This window comes from Peromyscus leucopus, chromosome 2 (genome assembly GCF_004664715.2).
Source record: "Peromyscus leucopus breed LL Stock chromosome 2, UCI_PerLeu_2.1, whole genome shotgun sequence".
NCBI classification, from domain to species: domain Eukaryota; kingdom Metazoa; phylum Chordata; class Mammalia; order Rodentia; family Cricetidae; genus Peromyscus; species Peromyscus leucopus.
The window spans coordinates 21,140,200-21,165,221 of NC_051064.1; the positions used below are offsets into that span (position 1 = coordinate 21,140,200).

The 25,022-nt window shown below is 41.8% G+C and overlaps 1 protein-coding gene across 17 annotated transcripts in view; it reads left to right on the forward strand.

Moving 5' to 3' along the window:
• Asph (aspartate beta-hydroxylase) overlaps positions 1 to 25,022 on the forward strand; it is a 340,882-nt gene that overhangs the window by 95,717 nt on the left and 220,143 nt on the right. For all 17 annotated transcript variants that reach the window (XM_037202420.1, XM_037202409.1, XM_037202410.1 and 14 more), the window contains one exon: positions 4,398 to 4,442. In XM_037202420.1, coding sequence (XP_037058315.1) covers positions 4,398 to 4,442 — 45 coding nt within the window. The remainder of the gene's footprint in view (positions 1 to 4,397; positions 4,443 to 25,022) is intronic.

Sequence of the window (25,022 nt, forward strand, 5' to 3'; positions counted from 1 at the left end):
GATGACTAATTATTAATCTATTTTTAATTATCCATTACAATTTTAAATGAGTTAATAAACATAATACCTCAAACAAGAATAGAAATATATATATATAATATATACAGTATAACAAATTAACTTCAAGTTTGTATCAATAAACTAAAATTTATACCAATGTAAAACATTTTAAACATAAACTAAAATCTATACCAATGTAAAACATTTTAAACAAGTTGTTCTTTAAAAGTAGGTTCATTAATCTACCCTTTTATCTTATCATCTCTATATCCTATATATCTATATATATCCCCTTTTCTTTTTTAGAAAGAGATCACATTTATAATCAACCTGTTTTAAATAAAAATATTGGTTTTTCTCTGTCCCACACCAGAGGGCTCTTCTGATTTGGGACACAAGAATCTCTTAACCATTTTTTTTTTAAAGCAATATGTCTGGGTTTAGAGGGGGAGTGAGCCAATTCCACCTCTAAAGCCAGCTTGGTATATTTGGGAATTTGGGCGTAGCATCTCTTACTACTTCCTGCTGGAGGGGGGCGCTGTATCTTATGGGGACGCAAAGAAAATTTTAGACCTATGGGGTAGTCCGTGAGGCTGTATTGTGTGAACCAGTTGCCTTGAAACCGCTCTGGATGTTGGATCATCTGGGCCATGGTGTCATCAGAGACCTTTCAGGGGTTCTTGGCTGGTGAAACCTGATGTATCTTAATCTGGAACAATTCATAGCCTCTGGCTTTCTGTGGAAACAAAAGCAGAACCTCTTTTCCAAAGCAACATATCCTTAAATCCAAATTTTGAAGTCAAGTACCTTTAAAATATACATATTGGTTTAATTCAACATCTTTTTGATCAAATGTTTTTTTGCAGTTAAAAATCCAAAGACAACACAATCCAGATTGTCTGTGTAATATTCATCTTTACGTGGCTTTTTATATTAATTATTTTTTTGTCTCTTTCAAGCCTACGTATATTTTACACACATTGTAAACGATTTATCTGAATCAGTCTTTTGTGAGCTATTGCTTTAAACTGCAGTATTCTAAGCTGAAAGGCTGTGGCTGCTGGCTCCGCCCATTCAGCTTCCAACATGGCGTTTTCCGCCAGTCTGTGAGTCATCAAGTCTCAGAAATAGTGGGTCTAAGCTTTTATCAAAGCAGCGTGTAGCCCAGAAACCTTTTTTTTTTTTTAAATACTAGTAAAGACTAAATCTACCACACATAATGTGCCTGGCAGACCCTCATTCCCCATACTGCCGGTCAAACACGCCAGGAACCCGCCAGTGTTCAAACCTGCGTTTTGCGGCGTCTAGCTGCCCGTATGAGACAAGAAGCAGGAACCTGGTTTTGGCTCTGTTTAGAATTGGTTATTAAATATTCTCAGGTTTAAGGTGGAAACTCAGCCGTTGGGCGCCATTTGTTGCTGGAGGGCTTCTCTCCAGGTTCCCCAAGCCCGCAGTCCCACAATCCACTATAAAATAATCACTCAGACGCTTATATCACTTATAAACTGTATGGCCGTGGCAGGCTTCTTGCTAACTGTTCTTTATCTTAAATTAACCCATTTCTATAAATCTATACCTTGCCACGTGGCTGGTGGCTTACCGGCGTCTTTACATGTTGTTTGTCCTGGCGGTGGCTGCAGTGTCTCTCCCCACTTCTTCTTGTTTCCCCAATTCTCCTCTCTCCTTGTCTCACCTATACTTCCTGTCTGGTCACTGGCCATCAGTGTTTTATTTACACAGAGCACCTCTAGCCCTACTTCAATGGTCCTAGCCTCATCTGCCCACCAGATCCTCCACTGTAATTGAGGACCATGTTCCAATACGGCTGTGACTAAGTCTCTCTAGTCTTGTAGGACAATTTTGTTACTAATTCACCATGAATTTAACATCTGCTTCACAAAAGGTGAAGACCATATGAGACTATTGTTTCCTTAAATCTAACATTTCCACAAGAATCCAGTCAGCTCTTACACATCCTTGGGGATATCTGTCATTTGGCACTTCCTGTAAGGTGACTGGATAAATTAATGTTGAGTGTTTGAAAACCTTGGGCTCTTCCTTTCTAATTTTATAATATAATGATGAGGTTGTTCTCCTTTAAATTCCTCTGTCTTGGTCTGAATATCTCCATGACCTGTTTTAATAAGTTTTTCTAAGGTCCGTATCTTAGCACTCATATCAACCAACTTTTTTAGAGATAAAACAAGAATTATCAAACTGACAGTAAGGATTATCGAAATTATAATTAACATTATGTCAATCCTGGTTAAGTTGATTATCCCTTCATATAATTGTTCCATTTTTAAGCCATGCATTGCTTAATCATACAGAGACCTAACTCCTTCCATCGTAATAGTGTTTTCCAATTTTTTAATGTGGGGTAAAACTCTCACCAAATCTGTTGATGATGGTGATGAAGATGACTGTCAAGTGTGAGGCTGACTGCTGTTGTGTACAACAGTAGAAGCCTGAACGGGTGTCAAAGGCGGCTACCTAGTGTGGCAGCAGCCTGAGGAGGGTCCAAGGAAAGCCCACAACCCACAGGTAGAGAAAAAGCCCAAGAGTCAGCTGTCTGCACAGGGGAATGTGCTAAAGTGACTAACTCCAGCATCCTTTGGAGCCAAGCGCCTATAGAGTTTGCTGCAGAGAGGCTGCAACAACAACAACAACAACAAATCCCAGACTTGCTCAGAGGGCTTGGGGGAATAAAAGAAAGGAAAACCTAGCAGGCAAGGCGGTGACTCCCACAGGAGCTCCTGTGTGCAGCTCCGGCATGTGCGGGTGGTTGCAAGCCACAGGCAAGTAGCTTTTCATGAATTTGTGTCCCCAAAGTTGGATGCCAGGTGAAACTCAATCCTAATTAGTCTTATTAAATAAAAACTCAGAGTCAGATATTAGGATGAAAGCTGAAAGATCAGAGAAGCAGAGCAGCAGCCACTAGGGAGTTCTTACCTCTGTGTGCGAGATTCTGTCTCTACGAATCCTCAGACTGAATGGCCTGAGATCCTGTCTCTACCCGCCTTATATCCCTGTCTCCACCTCCCTAATGCTGGGATCAAAGGTGTGCACCACCACCACCACCACCACCACCCACCCACCACCACCACCACCACCACCACTACCACTACCTGGTGTCTGGTTAACTAGTGGCTAGCTCTGCCTTCTGATCTCCAGGCAAGCTTTGTCAGAATACAAACAGAATATCATAACAATGCCTGCCTTTTACAAGTCTTAAGAATAAAAGCTAACAGTCTTATGTTTAAGGCAGTGTTAAATGGTTGCTAGGTTTGAAGAAGAAAATTAGTATGTGACAATTTTTAGAGGGAATCTAATTGACTGGTGATGCCTGCTGTCTACTTATAATCAACTGGTGATGCCTGCTGTCTTCCTAGATGTCTTGAATTGAAGCAGCAAAAGAAAGAATTAGAGTTCACACCCACATCTTTGAGTCATCTTGGAATATCTGATCCTAGGCTTGGAGAGTTCAGTGGTAGCTCATGTTGGTGTGCAAGGCTCTGGGTTTAGTGTGGACGTGTTACAGCTCTGAGAGAAAAGCCTTTCCCAGTGGAGTGTTGCAGTGCTGAGGGAAAGGTATCCTGATCGTCAGGAGCCAAGGAATACTACAAAGTCACACCACACCAAAACAGGAGATTTATTGGGAAAGACACAAGAGAGTGTCTGCCTTTGCTGGGACAAGAAGCAGCAGGAAACTGAGCAGGAGCCAGGCTTTACAAGGGGTTTCTTGGGTGGAGTTTTCCAGAGTTAGGATTGGTGGGATTTTGACCTCAGGGATTAGTGGGTTTTGGTGAATTTTCAAACTCAGAAGTGGCTCGGACCTTTTACCCTACACAGCACACAAAGCATAAAAATAAAATACACATTCATCTTGAAGATAGTTTTTTTTTCAAAACAACTTTATTGAGCATGGCATTTGATTTTAATAATCACTTACAATTTAATTTTTAAATGTTATTTACTGTTACAACTGTGAGGCAAGACTTCAGGCAGAAGCAGGTGGAGTGTCATAGGGAGTGGTAGGAAGAGTGCACACATCTGAGGTCCTGATCCTGTCCACTGCCCCAAGGGAGAACAGTGACAACTTTTCTATGGAAAAAACAACATGCTAGGCTGGTCTTCTTCCCCTTGCACTTTGAGTCTGATGCAAAACTGTGTAAACCTGGGTCTTAGTGCCATCTCTGCTGTCAGCTGGGTTGCATCCTGAAGCCGGTTTTGCAGATGATGGAGGAGTAGCAGCCTTGCTCAACGGTAGCTAATTCTTTTGTCGTCATGGTGTAAAAACCTGATGTATTTATGACAATCATAGGTGAATCTCTAAAAGTGATTTGCATAGCCATGATCTGCAGCATATAATGGATTGTTACTTTGTTTAATTTTAGAAATAAATGTCCCCTCCGTGGAAGAACAGCAAGACACACCACCAGGTATGACATTTCCTTAGATCTAGTGTGTTTTGCGTGTTTAAATTTTAAAATACTGTTGGTATTTTAAATTTTCAAATTGGTATTTTAATTTAAAATTTAAAATGCTGCTGGTGGTTCAAAATTCATAAAATACCTTATGAAACAGATCTATAGTGGATAAAAATCTTGAAGAGGACTTAAAAAAAGACATTTGTGTTTTCATGACGTGACAGAGTCATGGAAAACACATTCTGGGTTCAGACTAATGCATGTGTGTTGTGTAGATTTAAGACACGTTTAGCAAAGTTCTGTATGAGCTTGCCGTTATAGATGCTGGTTAAGATGCAGAGCCCAAGTTAGGGATTTGTGGTTTTATTTTTCCATTTTGATGTCAAGGTGTTTGGTTGTGGCTATAGAAATGGTTGTCTCAGGGTAAAATGAAGCAGTGTGTCCCTCTTGCTCCTGGCTTCCCAGCCTTCTGCAGGGCATCATCAGCGCCTAGGCAGCCTAGCCTGTGCAGGGCTAGTCATAGCCCCCAGCATGGAACCCACAGTCCCTATCAACACCAGTGAATTCAGAAAAGCAGTGACCCTGGAGCCAAGGCTGTTGCTCTCCAGGGCTTTTCAAAGGTGGCATTAAACTATCAGGTCATCAGGGATTGGTGTGGACAGGGGAAAGGATGTTTTGCTCGACTTCCTTACATTTCTTCTCCAGTCATATTTCTTACCATTTCTGTATTGTATTGCTTTTCTTTTTGTGATGTCTTGGTTTATTTCTTACTCCTTCTCAGATTGTGTGCAGTACAAATCTTTAGCAGTGATATGGATAACCACTATAGATTTTGGTAGGAGTAATTGTACCTGCCAAAATGAATTGAATACTGAATTTCAGAATAAAAAATAGCCAGTAAATAAATTAAAATTTTAATTTAGAAATTAAAAATAATGAATATTTTTGGTTGTGCGTCAGTGTGTCTTGGTTTATTTGGTGGATGGGATGTTTCAGGTTTTGTAGTTTTCATACCATGTACGTGTATGTTAATGTGCAGAAACTTTTAATTTGGAGACTCGATTCATTGGTATTACAGTATGAACGGGAAAAGATATCCATGGAGACATTTATATGATGACTGTGGAACAATGTGTATTTTGTTACTTCGAATAGGCAGGCAGGGCAAGCGAAGCTGAAACTTTTATTGCTTTTCTGTTTCTTGTTGCACACTGTTTGACATTGACGGCAGAGCAGGTTATAGGGTTAGCATTTTGATGATTATAAATCTCTAAAGAAAAGCATTTGAGAAATAATGAATTTCCAAAGAGTATTTTTCTAGTTGTAGTCTACACTTTTCAGTTTATTATTGACCTAACTACACTGAAAGGAATTGAGCCTATACATCTTTGTGCTTTATTTCGGTGTCTTACAAACTGATACCCTATTTTTTTTTGAAGCATACACATAAAATAGCAAGTGGTTACTGGGTAGCGTAGTAAGGTGCTTTGTAAAGACAGACACTTTCCAACCTCACTAAAAGCACACAGAGCTGAAGATGTGATCCATGGCAGAGATCCCAGTGTGTGATGAGGTCTCAGGGAATGGTGGATGTGGCTGTCTCTCTGTTCAGGATTAATTGGCATGATCTGCGAGGTAGAGCAAAGGGAGCAGGAACCCTGAAGGAACTAATCAAGACTGGGCCTTGTAACTGGCTTTTGTAAAAGCTTTCCAGACACTCTGCATGCTGTGACTCTACATGGCTATAATTTGACTTTGCTGCAAGAAAGTGTGAGGCTCAGTTTTGACAGTAGTTATTTTGAACCTTTGCACGTGGCTTACTCATTTCCTGTATCCTGAACTTCATATTTTAGTTTGCATTATATAATCATATGGAAAAATAGGCAACCTATATTAATGATATTTTGGTTCAGTCAATTGACTGCTTTTGCCAAAGTGTTGATTGCTTGTCTGATGGCAAGAGCTGTGGGCACACAGCCATCAGGTCTGCCCCTCACTAGAGCCCTTCTGGAAAGCTAGCTGGAGGGCTTCAGCAGAAGGCTAAATCTCTGCCTTCCTCCATCATACCAGGCCAGGCCACGCAGTCTCACTGTTGCTTACTAAAGTCCGTGATGATGTATTTACAGTGTTGCTCCCATAAGCTATTATGGCCATATTAACGGTCACAGGGTAAGAAACAGCGAGAGCTGAGACTCATCAAGCGTTAGATCGGTGTTTTTTTTTTTTTTTTTTTTTTTTAGGACATTTCCTGGGTATCCTAACAACACCAGAGAGGGGCTAGATTTGCGGTTTTGTTAATTTTGCATGTGAGGATGCTGAGGTGTGGCAAGGCCGTGACCTTCCTTAGATGACAGAGGTGACGGGAAGGAGTGCAATTGAAAAACAAATGGTGATTCCAGATCCCACGTGATGGGAGTTTCTGGGCTTTTTGAGTGTGATGAATTAGACTCGCCTTGGCATGCCTTTTGCAGTCTTCCTGTTTTATCATTCCGGACTGGGGCTTGGGGAGGATTGGCATGTGGAAGATTTGTGACATCAAGCAAAGTTTTCTAATAATGTAACTTTTGCTTCCTTTGTAAACATGTTGGTGCTTTATAGTGTATTAAATGTTAAGTCTTAAGAAATGATAATTCTGATACTAGAAATTAAATATTTTGAATACCAGGTATTTTAAATTCACTAAAATATTTATACCCCCCATTTTTTTTAAAACAAGTTTTTACCTTTCTCCTTAAATTCACATTTTTATTTGAAGTCACCCCGCATGTTCCTAGATCCACATAGCACCAATGGAATGACTTAGGAAGGAGTCATTTATGAAGTTCCATAGAGTAATACTTTTGCCAAACAATACTTAAGACCTTGTGAGCTAAAGAGCTCCATAAAGTTACTGTCTCAGTGTGCGAGCCAGAGAGTAGATGAACATTACTTTACATTTTAAGAATCATTTGACTTAGAAAAGAAGTGTGAGGGCATTGTGGTTTCTGAGGGATTCTGCTCCTGGCTCTCTGAAGCTGGTGATCACGCTCTTGCCTCAGTCCACTGTCGAATATTCCAGCAGTGGACATGGTTTCCCTCCATTACATCCAGCCAGAACTCCCACCCAAGTGTTCCCTTACCCAGCACTTTAATAAACACTGGCAGCCTTAGAAGTCTGAGGCAAAAGAGAAGATTGGTTTCGTGATCATATTGGCCATGTTTAATAATCACTTCATACCTTTTTACTATTGTTGTTATTGATCCTTCATTCAAAAATCATATATTGAATAATAACTATGACACAGCTTTTGCATTGTCCAGTGCAATCAATAATATAGTCCTTGGCCTTGCCTGGTTTAGAATCCAACTACGGTGTGGTAAAACAAGCACGATTCATTAACTTCTCAGAGTGGAGTGAAAGATGGCTTTTAGAAGGGTAATTCACTTCATCTCCAAAGGGCTATGGAAGGAGAAGACTCGCCTCCCACTGGTCAGTGTTGCACTGGCAGGTGGTGTGGAGGTGGGGACAGGTGCTGACTGACAAAGGCTAAGACAGTGTGTCACCTAGGACATCGGAAGACATGGTGGGACGCACACAGGCATCTCACAGTGTCTTCCATATGGTGTTTGGAAATGTAGATCTGGATGCCAGAGTAGCCAAAAACCACTAAAAAATTTCAAGTGGAGAAGTTACAGGATCAAGTTCAGATTTAAAAAGGGCTGTCCATGAAGAAAGTGGACATGAAGAAGAGAAAGTGAGTTCAGCTCAGTCAGTAGTGCCACCAGCACTGGACAGTGTGGAGGACCAGAAGGAAAGTATGTACAGAAATTAGAAGGAGAAGTCAACCATTGAAAGGCCCAGGGCTGGTCCTGTGGGTGAAGGGTGGGACTCAGTGGCGATGCATAGGGTGGAGAGATAGATGAAGGGCAGCGGCAGCAGATCCACCTTGAGGATGTTTGCATCTTCCTGGAGCTTCCGAGTGGCGGCTAGGACTACATATCACTACACACTTAAGTCGAGAAGATTGCATTGGGAGGTCTAGGGTGTTTTAAAAGATTTATTTTATCTTTATAATTATGTGCATGTATGTGTGCACCAATGGAGCAGTATGCAAATGTGTGCAGGTGCCCATGTTGGTCACAAGAGAACAGCAGCTCTCCTGGAGTTGGAGTTGCAGGCAGTTGTGGGCCTACTTACACTACTGCCGAGAACCAAACTTGCATCCTCTGCAGGATTAGCAAGGGCTCTTAACTGCTGATCCCAACTCCCTTACTACGATTAACGAGCATTTACTGTTATACTTTGAACAACTTCGCATTGTCTCAATAGAATTCAAAACTACTTATTTTCTCAAAGTCTAGCTAGTTGTTAAATTACAGATTATAGCATAACATCAACTCGATGTTGTTAAACTTTTCCTACTGAGGTATAATTTGCATAGTGAGAAGTGCTCAACTGTTGAGTTTTCACATGTGTATACGGGTTTATAAATACTCAGACCATATTCTAGAAAACATCTTGCACCACCAAAGTCTTTCCATTTCTTGTCAGCCGTCTCCACAACTGCTGTTCTGATCTACAACATCTAGATTGTTTTTGTCTGCTTTTGAATTTAATGTAACTAGGTGTACACACACACACACACACACACACACACACACACACACACACATTTTTGTGGTTGATTTCTGTTGTTCAGCATGACATCTGTGAACTTCAAGTTACCTTGTTTGTAAAGTCCAGTAATTTAATCTTAGCCATTACTGTTTTCTATGAACACATGATGATGATTATTGTTCTGATGCTGATGGATGTAGTAATCATTCCTAGTGTTTTGGCCACTATGAAGGAAGCTGCTGTATTCTTGTACATGCCTTTCAGGGATTATTAAAGTCGCCTCTGTTGGGTATATAAAGATATATATGTACTTTGCAGTAGCTCCACATGAGTAACTACAGTTCTTGCTATATAATGGCTTGGGTTTTGTTTTGGCTACATACAAAGATAGATGATGGATGGATGGATAGATGGATGGGTGGGTAGATGGATTAATGGATTAATGGATGGACGATAAATAGTGTCTTAGCATTTCTATTGCTGTGTTAAACCATTAAAAACAAAAGCAACTTGGGGGAGGAAAGGGTTTATTTCACTTTACAAATTGGGGGGATGCAGGGCAGAAACTAGAGACAACTGAAACAGAGGAGGAATGCCACTTACTGGCTTGCTCCCTATCTATGGCTTGCTCAGTCTGCTCTCTTATACACTCCAGACTCACCTGCCCAGGAATGGCACTGCCCAAAGTAGGCTGGGCCCTCCCACATTAGCCATTAATCAAGACAGTACCCCACAGGCTTGTCCATAGGTCAGTCTTTTGGAGGGATTTCTCAATTAAAACTCCCTCTTCCAATCTATGTTTAGATTTCTGTCATTTGACAAAACCAACCAACACACATGTACACACACACACACACACACACACACACACACACAAACTCATACACACTCACTCACAGGACAGAAGGGAGTGTTGTAGTCATAATATCTGAACTAATTTGTAAAGAATATGCATTTAGCTCACTGTTCTATAGGCTGTCCATGCACATGGCATCAGCATGTGGTAGCTACTGATGATGGCCCTTTTACTACATCATGTCAGGGTGGGGGATATCACGTCCTGAGTCAAGGACAGCCTGGTCCTTTGGCCCTTTATCCTTGTTTTCAAAACGCTAATGCTGTCCGCAGTCCTCAGCCTTCTGACTCTTCCAAAGTGGCCTGCCCTGGAAAACCACCCTATGTATGACTTTATGTTAAATTTCTGACACATGAATGTATGGGAAACACACTCAAGCTTCAGCAGTAATCTTGCCTTAGAAATTGTATCAGCATCTAACTGGCCACAGGGAGTAGCCACCCCCCTTCTTACCCAGTTCTGTGTATAAACCCAACACTCTGCAGTGAAACAGACCACACACTAAAGTCTGGAGCAAAAATACACATCTAAAGTTGGATAGGAATGGATTTTGCTTGCCTTAAGAGACTTTATACTTACTTGTCAGCAGTAAAGATTAACATACAATTACTATTTTATTCTTTTAATGATTTGTGTGTGTGTGTGTGTGTGTGTGTGTACATATATATGTTTATGTGTATGTGTATGTGTGTGGGTGCCTAGGGAGGCCAGAAGAGGGCCTCAAATGCCCTCGAGTTGGAATTACAGGTGGTTGTGAGCTGCCCTTCATGGGTTCCAAGACGGTCTCTGGAAGAAAAGCAAGGGCTCTTAAACCCTGAGCCAGCTCCCTAGCCCTATATCTTAGATGCCATTTAAATACCTTTGGAATTTCTTTATGTACTTATTTTCCAAATACAAACTCCATTTTTTTATTTCTTTAAAATCACTGGTAGGAGAAAGAATTTAATGCCTGTGTTTCTCCCAAACCTGAGATTCCTCCATTCGATGCTGTCAGATGCTCTCAGGAGCCCCAGGCTTCTATCAGCAACTTTGTCAAGCGATGGCCAGAGACTTCTGGGTTGTTCATTTAGTCTGTTACCAAGTACCCTTCAAAACAAACAAAAACATTTATTTCAGCTGTTGTGTGTGTGTGTGTGTGTGTGTGTGTGTGTGTGTGTGTGTGTGTGTTTAAGTAGTATGAAGATGAAGTAGTTTGCAGTTTCACAGTCTGCATGACTGGTCCTTTAATTTAGATTTCCCCTTATTTTTTCAGATACTTAAAGCTTCAAAGACTGCCCCTACTACCACAGGAGGACCAGACTAACCATACGCTCCAAAAGATGGCTGTGCTAGATCTCGTGATGTAGTTACGGGCAGACCGAGATCTTTGGGAATGAACACTAACGATGTTTAGAGTGAAGTACAGTCCACTGGCATTTTAGTGTACTCTTCTTTTTTATTTTAACAGCATATTACTTTACATTCCTGCATGTCCTTATCAAGGGCACCCGTGGCTCTGTTGGGTTTCTTGTTCTTTTGTGGTAGAGCTTTAGTTTTTCTCCATTTCTGTGTATTTTTCAGAGAAGACTTGATGATTACATTGATGATGTAGCAAAAACTGTCATGACAGGATTTTAACATATTATTAATAATTAGCATTAACTGCATTGACCTGACTTGTCTGAACACTGTTAATGGGGATTTGAAAGCCACTGTGAGCACCTTGTATTAGCACTCTGAAAACTGTAATGGAGCCCTGGCGTGCCGAGGAGGAGTGAGTCCGGTCTAGGCACTGCTGTTCTTTTCAGGGTTGTGTTGATATTAGCTTCAAGTGGTCAGGTTACAGCACTGGTTTTGAAAAAAAAAATTTATAGTTTATTTGAATTTAATACTTTTGTTCAAGATGTAAATGATCACTAATATACGTTTCAATTGAGGGGAGAATTAAACTCCTTGTGGGGACACATAGTAAACAGTAGCCTGCAAAATATACATGTCCTCACACTTGAGCATGCTAGATCAATCATATAGCAACTTTAGTCCAGTCAGTATTTATTTACATTTCAGAAAACTTACATAAATTATTGATGCATAGCTTAATGGCTACCCTGTGTTGTTCCCAATTAGTATCCTCTCTGCCCTGTGTCTGCTCAGGGCTCTCACTCGGTGAAGTCCATGGTCCCTCAGGTTGAGGGGAACCAGGGCGTGTGAGAAGCAGTCACTGAGCCCAATGTCTGCTGCTGGGTACACGGATGAGCCTCCTCCTTCACACAGGGAGGATTTTTAGTGAGCTTTGTTCGCAGCTCAGAAATAGTGCAATGATAAAAAATTGGTTGGTTAGAAAAGAAGGCAGCTAGAAGAAATATGGTTTGGGGAGAGCCACCAACCATTTTTTAAAAATGCCATAAAGTTGTTTCATTTGTAGGCCAAGGGTAGCTCTTGATTATGTTAGCACTGTTTTAAGAGAGCAATCTCCCCCTTCATCGAGGAGAAAAGCAGAATAAATTTTGTCATTGTTCATTGTGGCCACAGTGTACTGACTTCTGCATGCTGGCTCAGTGTGTCACGACACCTCAGATAAATCAATAAGCAATAATTTTTAAGGCTGTGATATGGATGCTATAAAATTAAAACTTGAATTATAATAAATCTCTTAATAATGCAACTTATAGAACACTACTTTTTATAAAACCGTATTTTTTAAGGGCAATTAGGAGTGACTATTATTGGCTGAAATAAGTTCCACTGGACTTTTGTATATAACCATTTCCAGAGCTCTGGGAAGTGAGGGTTCATTGTAGCCAACTTCAAATACTTTCATTTGAGAAAACAAATGTGTAAATCAATGACCCTTGTCTTTACAAATATGTCCATGATGGGCAGCAGGGGTAGGTTGTCTACAAATAATGTGTCTCTTGTGCAATGTTGCTTAGGAGCAATAAAAGTTGATGAATTCTTCTCCATATTGTCATTATTTTGAAGTATTTTAAGTTTTAGTATGACAGAATTGGTGTATGATGTACTTACAAGTATTTTAGACTTACAACAAACTTGTTGACTAAAGTCACAAACACCTTCAATCCCTTTTCTTAACATATGTATTATTTTCCTTCAGTACTGAGAATTTAATCCAGGACCTGGTGTGTGCCAGGCAAGTGCTCTAACACACACACACACACACACACACACACACACACACACACACACACCAAGTCTTTTTGTTATTTAATTTGAGACAAGTCTCTCTAAGTTGTCTAGGCTAGCCTTGAGCTTTCTGCATAGCTCAGGCTGACTTTGAACTTGTAAACTTCTTGTGATAGCCTTTCAAGTATCTGGGACTATAAGGGAACAGTGTCAAAGTCTGTTTCTAATCCAGGTTCCATGAAGTCATGTGGTTGGTTTTAACATGTCTTTCTGTGCTACAATGCCAGAGGACAGAATTAAAATATCATGCATGCCATTGCCTTTGTCCTGGGTAAATATTTGCCCAGCATTGGGGAATTTTGCTCACTTCCCGTGAGAGTCTTATTTTTAACTCCTATGACCCCAAACTGTGAAGTTGTAAACTTCACAAGGGAACACGTGTCGGGAAGTATGGATACTTCTTTCTTCTTTCTCATTTTCAGTCTTCATTTCCCAACAGGTAATTTTTTACATGTCAGATAAGTAAGGAACATACTCCTTGGGCTTGAAAAAGGTTGTTTTTACCGGCAATGAGTTCAGAAGAAACCATAAAAATAGATCTGCCTCATAAGCAACAGATCATGTTTGAATGCGCCTAACCCGCTCTGCTCCTACTTCACCGATCTTAGAGATTTGAGCGTTGTAGGTGGCTGGGTATTATCCCGCTTGTAGATAACAAACTGAGAGTCAGAGAACTGGAAATGCCTGCTAGCCCGAGGTTGTACTTAGTGTTCCAGAGTGAGCATGCAGGTAGCAGGTAGAAGTTGGACACCATGGGAGAGAGCCATTGAATGGCCAGTAGGTAGGGAACTGTCATGGAATAGGTGATGATGCTATGCTTCAGCTGGAACTGAGGCAATGGTCGTAAAGAGAGGAGAGACATGATGAAGGCTATGACTTGAAGAATAGGCGGCCTGGGAACTCAGGCTGAAACAGACTTGGCTCTGGGTCTTAGAATGAACAGGTGCCTGGGATGAGGCTTGAAGAGCAGGTGAGCCTGGGGGAAGTTAGCTTTTGACAGCTGGACTCAATAGAACCCCTCGGTAGGCACAGTACTCACACAGTGGATATGTGGCAGAATACAGAATAGCCAGTCAATGAGTGACTCAGTCATGGTTGCATGGAACTTTTTAAAGATCAAAATTTTATTCCCTTTAAAGTTTCTTCATGCTGATAAAATAATGTGACAGGGGAAACGAGCAATGTCACGACAGAAGAGGAATGTGTAACACCTTTTGTGGACATGAGAATTTAAACACTCCATATCAGAGTTTTCAGATTTTAGGGACAGTTAGCCACCTTTTTATCGGAATGTTCGGTATTATATGATTATAGTCATAGTATTAGAATATGGATTCTGAAATCATTCTCTTTACCCTGAACAAGATTCCTTGGCTGCTTTTGCCTCAGCATCCTTAAGTATAAATTATAACTACTTCTCATCACTGGTAAGGAAGTTAATGGGGGTAATATGCACAATGTGTTTAGACTACTGTCTAGCAAACATTCTCAGTGGGGCATTTCCTTCTTTGGCCTAGAGAGGTCCATTTGAGGTCCCTAGAGAAGCATAGGATTGTAACAGAAGGCCATAAGGTGAGTTGGATCTCCCAGGAAACTCCTGAAGCATTAAAACAAATGTAGCTGAACTGCTTATTCCTGTGTTTTCTCCATATCCAAGCTGGAGTCTTGGAACTTGCTTTGTTGATGTGATGTGTGGGACAGGGAAAACACAAACCAGAACAGGCTTTTGCTCCTGCAAAATTAGGTCTCTTATCCCACCCTTGGCACTGCATGAGTGAAGGGAGAAAGGTGGTGTCCTGGTTTCTGGGAATATGTCCAGTCACACTTGCCTTCCAAGTACCTGGGGAGTCTCGGTCCAAGCAACTTTAGGAGACCTGATATTGTGACCCAGACGCACCCACAGGGAATACACTCCTCCTACTTGTATTTGGAATGTGAACTCTTTCCTGATTTTCCTCCAGGGATGGGGAACAACAGCAGCACTTACCCGATTTATCTAGCTGTGTTCTTTTCCAAGTCACTTTAACCCATGTGATGACTCTCTAGAGTGTAGTGTTGTGCACTTCTTGCAATACTGTAGATCCCACAAAAAGAGCTTCTTGGGGACAGACATTTTTTTTTGTCTTTCTTCTTTGTTGTATCTGTTATCTACAAGAATACCAGGCAATATTATGACCAGTTAATATGTACTGTCCATTCTAGGGAGATGACAGAGTCAGTAAAGGACCTGAGTTCAGATCCCTAGCACCCATATAAAAACCAGACACAATGATACATGTTTATGACTCTGGTATTAGGGCAGGTTGAAGTAGATGGATCCTTGCCTCTTACTGGCCAACTAGTATAGCCCAGTCAATGTGCTGTAGGTTCATTGAGAGACTCTACCTCAAAAAACAAGGTAGAAAGAGACTGAGGAAGACACCCAGTGCTGGTCTCAGGCTGTCACATGCATATGCACATACATGTATATTTGCATGTGTGCACATACATAATTACATAGACATGTCTACCACCCATATACTACAAAAAATACATGTACTGGCTACTGAGTGAATTATCTATGCAGCTACCTAGTTTTTTGGTTATTAGTCAATAAACTCCAAAGTTCTAGAACATTCAACAGGAATCTAAGAGACATGTTCCCTTTTTCCTCATTTATCTTGAATACTTCTTGTAGCATATAGTGAAAGTTATATGCAGTGAAGACTTGTGCCTTCCTGCCCTTTGGTTTCTCCTTCAGAGAAAGGTGCAAAAGGGCACAGTGAGCAAAACAATGGTTTGGGATCCTGTAGACTGCTGGTCTCTACAACTTGGGAACTGTCATTGCTCAGTCTCCACTTCTTTCTCTGCATGCAGACACCTTTTTCACAGCATGTCAGGAGACAAGAGTATGTGAGCCATGCACATGGTGCCCAACTTAACACCCTACATTTCAAAGTTAGTTCTTGTCCTCTATTTCAGGTCTCAGAGGTGCAAAAGCATGAGTGACCCACAAAAAGCTCTTTCCTTCGTCAAAGCCCGCCTGAGTTGTGTTTCATCTTTCCATATTGAAATGTATTCTGTGGATGAGTCATAGATAAGCAGAGCTTACAAATCAAATGATCTGTGTCACTGTGCTCTGGATCTCATCATTAACTATACCCATACCCTCTCTCATGTCTGCTATGGGGAGAGGACAGACTCTGAGACATTGTATCTGTTGCCTACTCTGCCTCATTCCTAGGTGGACACATGCATACACATATGATTCCAGAAACAACCTAAGACTTTTGTCCACAGAAACTACAATCAACTAATCTACCTTGTGAGTTAGCTGAATCATTTTTTTCATTAGATAAATATGCCCACTCTTAGGTTGTATGTGCACAAAAGACATCATAATATGTGGTTGCTTGTTTCCATTTCCGATTGTTCATGGGAGAGGTGGGTTGGATTTCATCTACTATCCCAGGCATCTTGCAGTCTTCACTCCCCATTTCTAGGATTTGCTTTGTGTGAGGCTGACACAGGTAGACTTCAGGTTCATCTTAAACCTCTTAGCAGTTGAACAGATAGTGTACACCTGGGATTCAACATAGGCACTCCCATGGAGTCATCTGCATATGTATCAAGTCCTTTGAGTAAAGAGACTAATATCCAAGTATGTCTATGCAACATTCTGTTAAAACATACTGTGGCTCTTACCAAAGTAGTCAGGGTTTTATGAGACAGTGAAAATATTGAATGAGCTTTGGTCATGGTGTCTTATTTTCTTACTTTTTCCTTGCAGTGGATGTCTGCCACTCACAGGGATACTTAGTGTTGGTAGATGTCGCCTACTGCTTTCATATAAAAGAGATGCTTAGCCTGACATCCAATACCTAGTCATGATTCAGTAACTTCAAAGTGATTCATATGAACCCAAGTCTTGGTATTCTGTAATGAAGTTTGAATGTGAAGAATTCAAGACTTAGGAAAAGCTAATCATATGACTAGAAATAATTTTCTTAAATTATACTCACTGGACTTTTTTTTGAAATATATAGTCAATATACAGAATAGTGAGGGATACAAAATAATGACTTGCACAGTGCTTAATTTGTTTTGTCTTTAATTTTTAGAAACAAATAGAAAAGCAGATAATACAGAGCAAAAAGGAAAAGGTACCTAATAAACAGCCTTTAAAAATATATACAGAAAAAATTCATACCATTCAAGAATAACAGGATATTTTATTTTGTATCATAAGGTAAAAGAAATAACCACTGTTTTTTGTTTGAGTCATTCTATCAACAAATATTTATTTACATTCTACATAAACATTTAAGAGCTTAGTCTCCAGTGTTAGGTTAAGTCAATGCTTGGGACTGACTGTATGACTGAGTGATTGACTAGGGCCGGGAGCAAGGGTCTGTCTGTTCACTGGTGGATGTTGGCTCTTGGGCATTGGTAGTTGGCACTTAGGCAGTGGCTGTTAGGTGTCGTGTGTCTGACATTGATGGTTGAGTGCTGGTTGAGCAGTGGCTGTTGATTTTGCAATCTTGGTGCAGTATAGATGGTTGGGCTTCAGCTAGGAGTGTTACCTAGGTAGAGGACACTGTAGCATGCTAATAGGACATGGGGCTCAGCTCCTTTGGGCAGTGTCAAAGATAATAGGTTGTTACCAACTTGACTGTGTTCCATGGGAAGGTGAGAAACATGTTTGTTTTGGAAGTGACTGCTTCAGGAACTGAAATATGCAAACCACTGTCCATTGCTATGATCAAGCTATTGACCTAGACAATACAACACTGTACATTGTAATGAAATATTGTGAAGGAAAGGACCTGTTAGTGTCATGACAAAGGGGACCAATTTGGACAATACTTAGGTGAAGAGTTTGTTCTTCCAGTATGTTAGGGTCTACAGATATTTCCTAGTGAGTTCTGAGCTTGCTTTACCGAGCAGGGCTGCATTAGGGAATGGCTTGACCATGTGCATGGCTTGACTATGTTACCAGGTGTTTGGAAGGGTCTGCACTGGGCTATGCTGGAGGGAGGTCTTTTGCTCCTGGTCTTGGCATACCTTTAAAAGCCGTTTAGCAGAGACAGAAGGGCTGGTGGGTTTTGACCTAGGTCCTCCCAAGGGTATCCTGTGTTTCTGTCTGTCTCCCTTCTATATTTCTATCTAAATCTCTTATCCCTCACTCCTCAAGAGTCCCTGGGGTAAACAAATGTGGGAGCGGCTCTCCCACACCAGTGATAGCTTAGTTGAGCAAGGCTCTGAAAGAATGCCACAGACCAAATGATAGTGGTCATAGTGTGCTGCTTCAGGATGAAGTGAGCCAGTGTCCTCCAGGATGGCGATCAGAATGCCAAACCTGAAGACTCTCAAGTACCTAGACTATCAAATCACAATACAAGTTTGCAGAAACATTTGTTGGCACAGCCAAAAAAAGTGAACAGCATGAGAAATCAGGCATATGGTCACTAGGTTGCTTGATATGAGTTGTGCCTATTAATGCCTATCTTGCCTCACCCCTTTTCTTTCTGTCTCTGTCTTTCCCTCCCTCCCTCCCTCCCTCCCTCCCTCCCTCCCTCCCTCCTTCCCTCATGTGAATTTCTATGTGTGAATACAAGTACATACATGCCATGGCTTGTGTGTGACAATTAGCGGACAATCTTGGGTGCCAGCTCTCACCCCTCAGAGCCTCTTCCATGGTATTTATTTCTCTTGTCTCCACCTCCCATTTCCCCACAGGGATTCTGGGATTACTGATGCTTGTGCTATGAAGCCTGGCTTTTTCTTTGGTTCTGGGCATGGGAACTCGGGCCCTCATTCTTGCACAGCAGGCGCTTCACCTGTTGAGTGCCGCCCACCCCCCCATTTACTTAAAATAATGCTTCTGGGAAAACCAAGAAGGCAGACTCCATGTTCTTATTCTGATGAGTAACATCCTTACAAGGATGTTCATTTAAAGGGTTCCCTTTGACTTTCTTAGACCTCTCTGAGAGCATTCTTGCTTGCTGAAAAGCAAAGGAGACATCTTAAGAGGGCTGCAAAATTGCTGGACCCCAGCCCTGTGGTGAACCAGGAATTACAGGTGGAGGAAATAGCGCTTCCTCCCATAGAGAAGGAACTGGAGCTGACAGAGCATGGACTCTGTGTTCAGGACCAGCAGAGAGCAGATTAGTCAGAAGAGGAGGTCTGGCGAAGAGCTACAGGGGAGCTAGTTACTAAGGGGGCAGAAGTCCAGAATTTGCCAGCCTTTCATCTGCAGAAGTTAAGAGAAAGTTCATTTCAGTAGTGAAAGTGGAGAAACATGATGAGGAGTCTGACATTAGTTAACTTCCCAGTGCAAAGATCCGAAGATGCCTTGTGCTACCCAGAAGTCAGTTCAAGCCCTATCAGATGAGGGGAAAAAAGAAACCACAGCAGTTAACCAAAGAGCAAACCATCATAGGCAATCCACAAGGCCAGCAGAGACAACTGGCTGTGGTCTTTGATGCTGCCATTGCCTTTAAGGGAGCTGTATATACTTGGTAAGCCTGATACTAGGATTGCCTCCTCTGTTTTTCAGCAGCATTTGTACAAGATGGCCACATCTTTAATTTCCTCTCCATCTACAAAGGCTTTGTAGAAAGAATGATACTTTCCTGGTTGGTTGGTCTTTTGATCCTGTATGTGATCACTACTAGAGATAGGAGATGGGACATTTTAATCTTGGGAGAAGAATGGTGTAAGGAAAAGAATATTAACTTGGAAGGAATGCTTGCTGAGAAGTTTTAATGTGACTAATAATGCACCTGCCAGTGACCCTTCAGGTTCCAAACTGGAAACAGAGCAGCAAGAGGATCAAGTGGCCATGGTGGCCATGGCCATGGTGTGCACTTGTCTCTGTAAATGCGTCCTCGCTGGACACACTGCTCTTTTTAAACCTTGCATCTTGCTACAGAGGTGTGGGCTGCTGTTGCACTTGCTGGTCCAACAACAGCATTGATGGGGAATGTGAAACCCAGGTTTGGGAAACACGAGGCAGAGACAGGGATGCTTGTGCTCTGTTCACACCATGTCTAAGTATACCGTTCATGCAGGACAGGATAGTTGTCCGCATTGATGTACAGTGACTGGGGTTTTTATTTCAGGATCATCTGTAATCTCTAAAATATGAGTAACATTTTGTCTGTTTTGAAGAGATGTGACAGTAAGTCTACCAGATGGAAAATCCTGCTAAAAACTAGAAAAACAGCTGCTGCTGCTTCTCTCTCCTTGTCCCCCTCCTCTTTCTTCTTCTTTTCTCTTGGTCTATAACCAAATACTTGTTATAGCAGTACAAACTAAAATCCACATACTCTATAAAAATTGAATTCAGGAAACTTAATCATATATAATTTTATTTAAAATACCAAGGCACCTTGCTTATAGTATAAAGAAAATAGTTTTTTGATTTTTTTTGGTGTGTGTGTGTGTGTGTGTGTGTGTGTGTGTGTGTTTTCTCCAGCACATGAGCTCACTGCCATTACCCACCTCCTTCCCATGACATAAAACACATCTTCAGTTTGCCTATTTAAAAAAATATCCAAAAAATAAATAAATAAATAATCGACAACAACAAAACCCCAAAAGCAACTGCTGTTCAAAGAGAGTTTGCTTAGTTTGGCTATTGGTTGCATGTGGGTTACTGGGAGAATTATTTTACCTTAGTTTTCTCTTTTATAGAAATGCAGCTTGAGAACCAGCTTGAAAAGTCTGATTTTTTTAGAATCAGGGTGAAATGAGAGTATGTGTAAAGCTCTTAAACAAAATCTGACAGAGACAAAATGTGTAGGCAACACTGAATACTGTTAACATGCCCCTCCGCTGTGTGTCGGGGAGCCAAGGTCATGAGCTTTTTCAATGAACTGAATTGCTGGGAAGGAAGCATTATAGACATTATAGACATGGAAGGATTTGTCTCTGTCACAAAGGCATAGTAATTCAAAAGCCCAATAGTACTTTAGTTCAGTTGTCACAGAGGTTCCTAAACTTACTTCAGAGCAAGAACAGTATTTAGCATTAGAACATCACATAGACAGGCATAGAAGACTGCTCACACCTGGAGCATCAGGTGCACAACATCTGTAATGATTAGAGACAATTGGCATTTCAGAGATGCCCCTGTGTGGTCCGTGCAGAGTCTGCATGTGAGTAGGTCACATATGGAGAATGTACAAGACTCTGCTTGGTGTGCGAGTAGAGACTTGGTGACTCTTCTAAGTTGTTGGCCTCTGCCTCCTATTTCGTAGCTCCAAGGTTGAGAGTGAATTATATGGCTCACCTTCATGTGCGTTTTGTTTTGTTTTCTCATGGGTTTTTAATTTTTCTTAAAGCAGCATGAAGACATGTTTAAGGTTAAGGCTTACAATGTAGAATTATGGCCCTTGCTCTAATACTGTCTGTTCCTGAGTTGCACTGAGATGCTTTTAACCATCTGGTACTTTGCTATATGTTTCTAATACTTGCTTATTGTGCAGCTTCCTTCCCAACAGAGAAGGCTGCTGCTTGACTTCACTTTATGGACGGCTTAGGTGAGCTCCATCTTCATATTCACACATGCATTCTGCTTACTCTCCTCCCAGGGCAGTCCCGTGACCAGGCAGGAAAATGTCAGTGGTACCCAGGGAGGAAGAGTGATGTGGAAGCTATGGATTTGGGTGTTTCCTCCCTGGCCCGCATGCCTGCCCTTCCCCAGCTGCAAGTCTGCTCTCTTGCTCTTTCTTCTCTCTCCCATTGGCTTCTGTGCAGGCTCTTTGGATAGATGCTGCTCATCTCCCTCACCTCTCAGCTGCAGCGCCCAGCTGTTCACCTGGTGTCTCCATATCGACCTCAACAGGACATCTAACAATGCTGGTGTGCAGTTCGCTTCCTGAGCTCCCTCTCACATTCTCTCCTGTGAACCTTCTTTTTCATTAGCAAACCCCTCCTGCCTTCTCTTCGGAACCCCTTTAGAATCCATCCACTTCCTGACACCTCCCAGGTCCCAGCCATGACTGTCACTTGCTTGGATTTCCCTCAGAAACCCAGCTGGTAATCCTGGTTCTTTCATGGTGCTATGATTGTTCTTAACACAGTATAGCCACAGTCTGTGATTGCTTTTAACACAGTAGCCACAGTGAGCCCTTTGGAGCCTACCATGCGCCACTTGAGTCCTTGGGAATATTTTTTTTAAATGTATGCATGTAATTTTAAACATATTTTCATAAATTTTAATTTTATATACAATTTACAGATAACATACAATTTCATTGAAATTATGTATAATTTGTCAATTTTTACAGGATGCCTTTGTAATTTGCCACAGGAACCTGTGGAAACTTCTCTAGACTCTTACTGATTACAATCCCTGTAGATGCAGAGTCCTCCCCGGTGGTTTATAAGGGCCTCCACACCAGCTGCTTTCCCTCTCTGCTTCTGTTGGTTATCCGCCCATCATGGCTTGTTCACCCTCCATGGCTTTCGGGGCTATGGCCATACTGACTTCCATGCCCCGCCCCTCCAGGCTGCTCCCTCCAGGCTGACCTCTCCTGTATCTGTGTGGCTTGTTCCCGTGTCTTTCATCAGCTGCTTCCTTCTCACGGAGCAGCCCCAGACTCTGATCTTACTCAAGTTTTCAAGTTCTCACCCTTCTGTGTTCTCCCATATCTTTGCCGCGTTTTTCTACTGCATTGCCGCCACTGTTGACACACTTGATCGTTTAATAACTGAATGCTTGCTGTCCAGACCTTCCTTCCGTGTGTGTGTGCTTAGCTTACTGTTGCATCTGCTCACCTAGCACTAACTTAGATACACCTTTAGGCTCTTAAAAAACTATTGTTTTTTATTACCAAGCATTCACATCAGAAGGCATCAAAGGCTTTGGAACATGTGAATATAAGCAACTGTAGGGGCACGAGCCAGAGTCCCTGTCATACTCAGGCTATGGCTCTTTAGGGGGCATTAATAGGTAATCTTACTGGGGCAAGAAGACTGCTGTTGTCAAATGTGGTGGAGCATACTTGTAACCCTCATACTTTGAAGGCTGATGCAAGAGGACCATGACTTTGAGGCCAGCCTGAGCTACATAGATAGAGGCTGTCTTTTAATTAAAAAAAAAAAAAAAAAAAAGGTGGAAGAGAAGATGGGGGGAAGATGGAGAGATCACTAGCATGGTCTCCTGTGACCGAGCACGTGTGGATGCATAGGGATTAAACACATGACGTCACTGTACCGTGCTGTTCTGGAGCATAGAACTAACAAGGAAAGGAGAACTTTATAAAATCTGACTTATTAATTGTGTGTACGTATGTGCGGTGCTGGGCATAGAATTGGAGGGCCTGGTACATACTAGGCAGATTTTCTATCACTGAGACATGTTCTCAGCCCTCAACACTGCCTTTGATTTCTTTATCCAGATAAGAATATGATGTCATGCGTGTCATAGCAGAAGTGCCTGTAAAAAGTATAGTTGCTGCTGCTTGCACTGTCTGAATTCAGTCAACTGCTATTATTCAGAGACCTGGACTGTGGGTTACATCCAGCAGTCATTCACTTGGCTTGGAGGCCTAGCTTAGCTGTCCCAGCAGCCTAATGTAGCTAAGACAGGCTTTTAAAGACCCAAGTCTGTCACAGTGAAGCAAAGGTATTTTAGCCCTCAATATAAGACACTTTAATTTCAGAATAAAGGAATTGTTAAAAAATTGACTAAGTTTAGCTTTCTGACACAAAGTCCGATGTGATCTATAGTCCTTGGTATTGATCATGTCCTTAAAAGGCTCCAGGGCAGAGGTGGACCAAAGTCATTGTCAGTACTGAGTCAGCCCTGCCTCACTTCTCGTGAGGCCTCGAGGATGGGAACACAGCTGTCTTTGTCTTTTATTCCCAGTTTGGGGTTCTCCATCCTTAGGATAAAGATCCTTTTAGGAATCCTGGTTTCCTTACCAGATTCCTAATCTGTGTCTTCCCACATCTTTATGAACTGAGTTATATATCACAGTCAAACCCATCCTGGGTATCACAGCATTCCTGTAGCAATTACATGCAGTTATGTGACATTTCAGAAGTTCAAATTCCAATGACCTAAAAGTTTATATGGTATGCACATGCACCTGGGGCTATTTTGGTATCTCCTAGGGACCGTGCTCCTCTCTTGCTATTCCCCATCATTGGCCAGCCATTGAGGCCACACCACATAACCAAAAAGAGACCTGGGAAAAAGCATCTTTCTTAGAAGAGCTACATTTAACTGACAGAATTTGTTAAAGGGGTGCTGTTCCAGAAGAAGGAGGGGAGAATGTAAATATTGAGAGTCAGTAGTTGTGAGCAGTATTTTACTCATTTTTGTCTCTACCTTATACTCAATCCCTGTTAGGATCATGGCTAAGACTTGACGAGAAGCAGTTCCCTAGGTATCTTAGTTATTTTTGCTGTTGCTGTGGTGAGCAATCTGACAGAAGCAACTTAAGAAACAAAAGGCTCAAAGTTCAAGGGTGCAGCCCGTTACAGCAGAAAAGTCAAGGTAATGAGAGCGTGATGCAGCCAGGCATGTTGGCTTCTCAGCCCGGAGGGCGAGAGCAGTGAAGTGTCCATGCTCAGCTCGTTTCCTCTTCCTTATACAGTCTAGGACAGCTGCCCAGGGAGGGGTGCTCCACTCCGTTACGGTGGACCTTCCCACTTCAGTTCATCTAATCAGGATAATCCCCATAGGCATGCCAACATGTTGTCTTGACCTATGTAACCCCTCATAAGCGTGCTGGAGACACGTTCCCTGGGTGATTTCAGATTTTGTCAAGTGGACACTCATCGCTAACATCACACAAGGCCATTGAAATGTCTGTTTGTATGAAGATACCCACTCGGCATTCAAGGAAACACAGTCATTGCCTTTATCTTCACACATGTCTGTGTCCCTGGAGCAGTGCACAGGAGAGCTGAAACTGAGTTCTCTGAAGACTCAGCAGGAATGGGCTGTCAAGCATGAGAG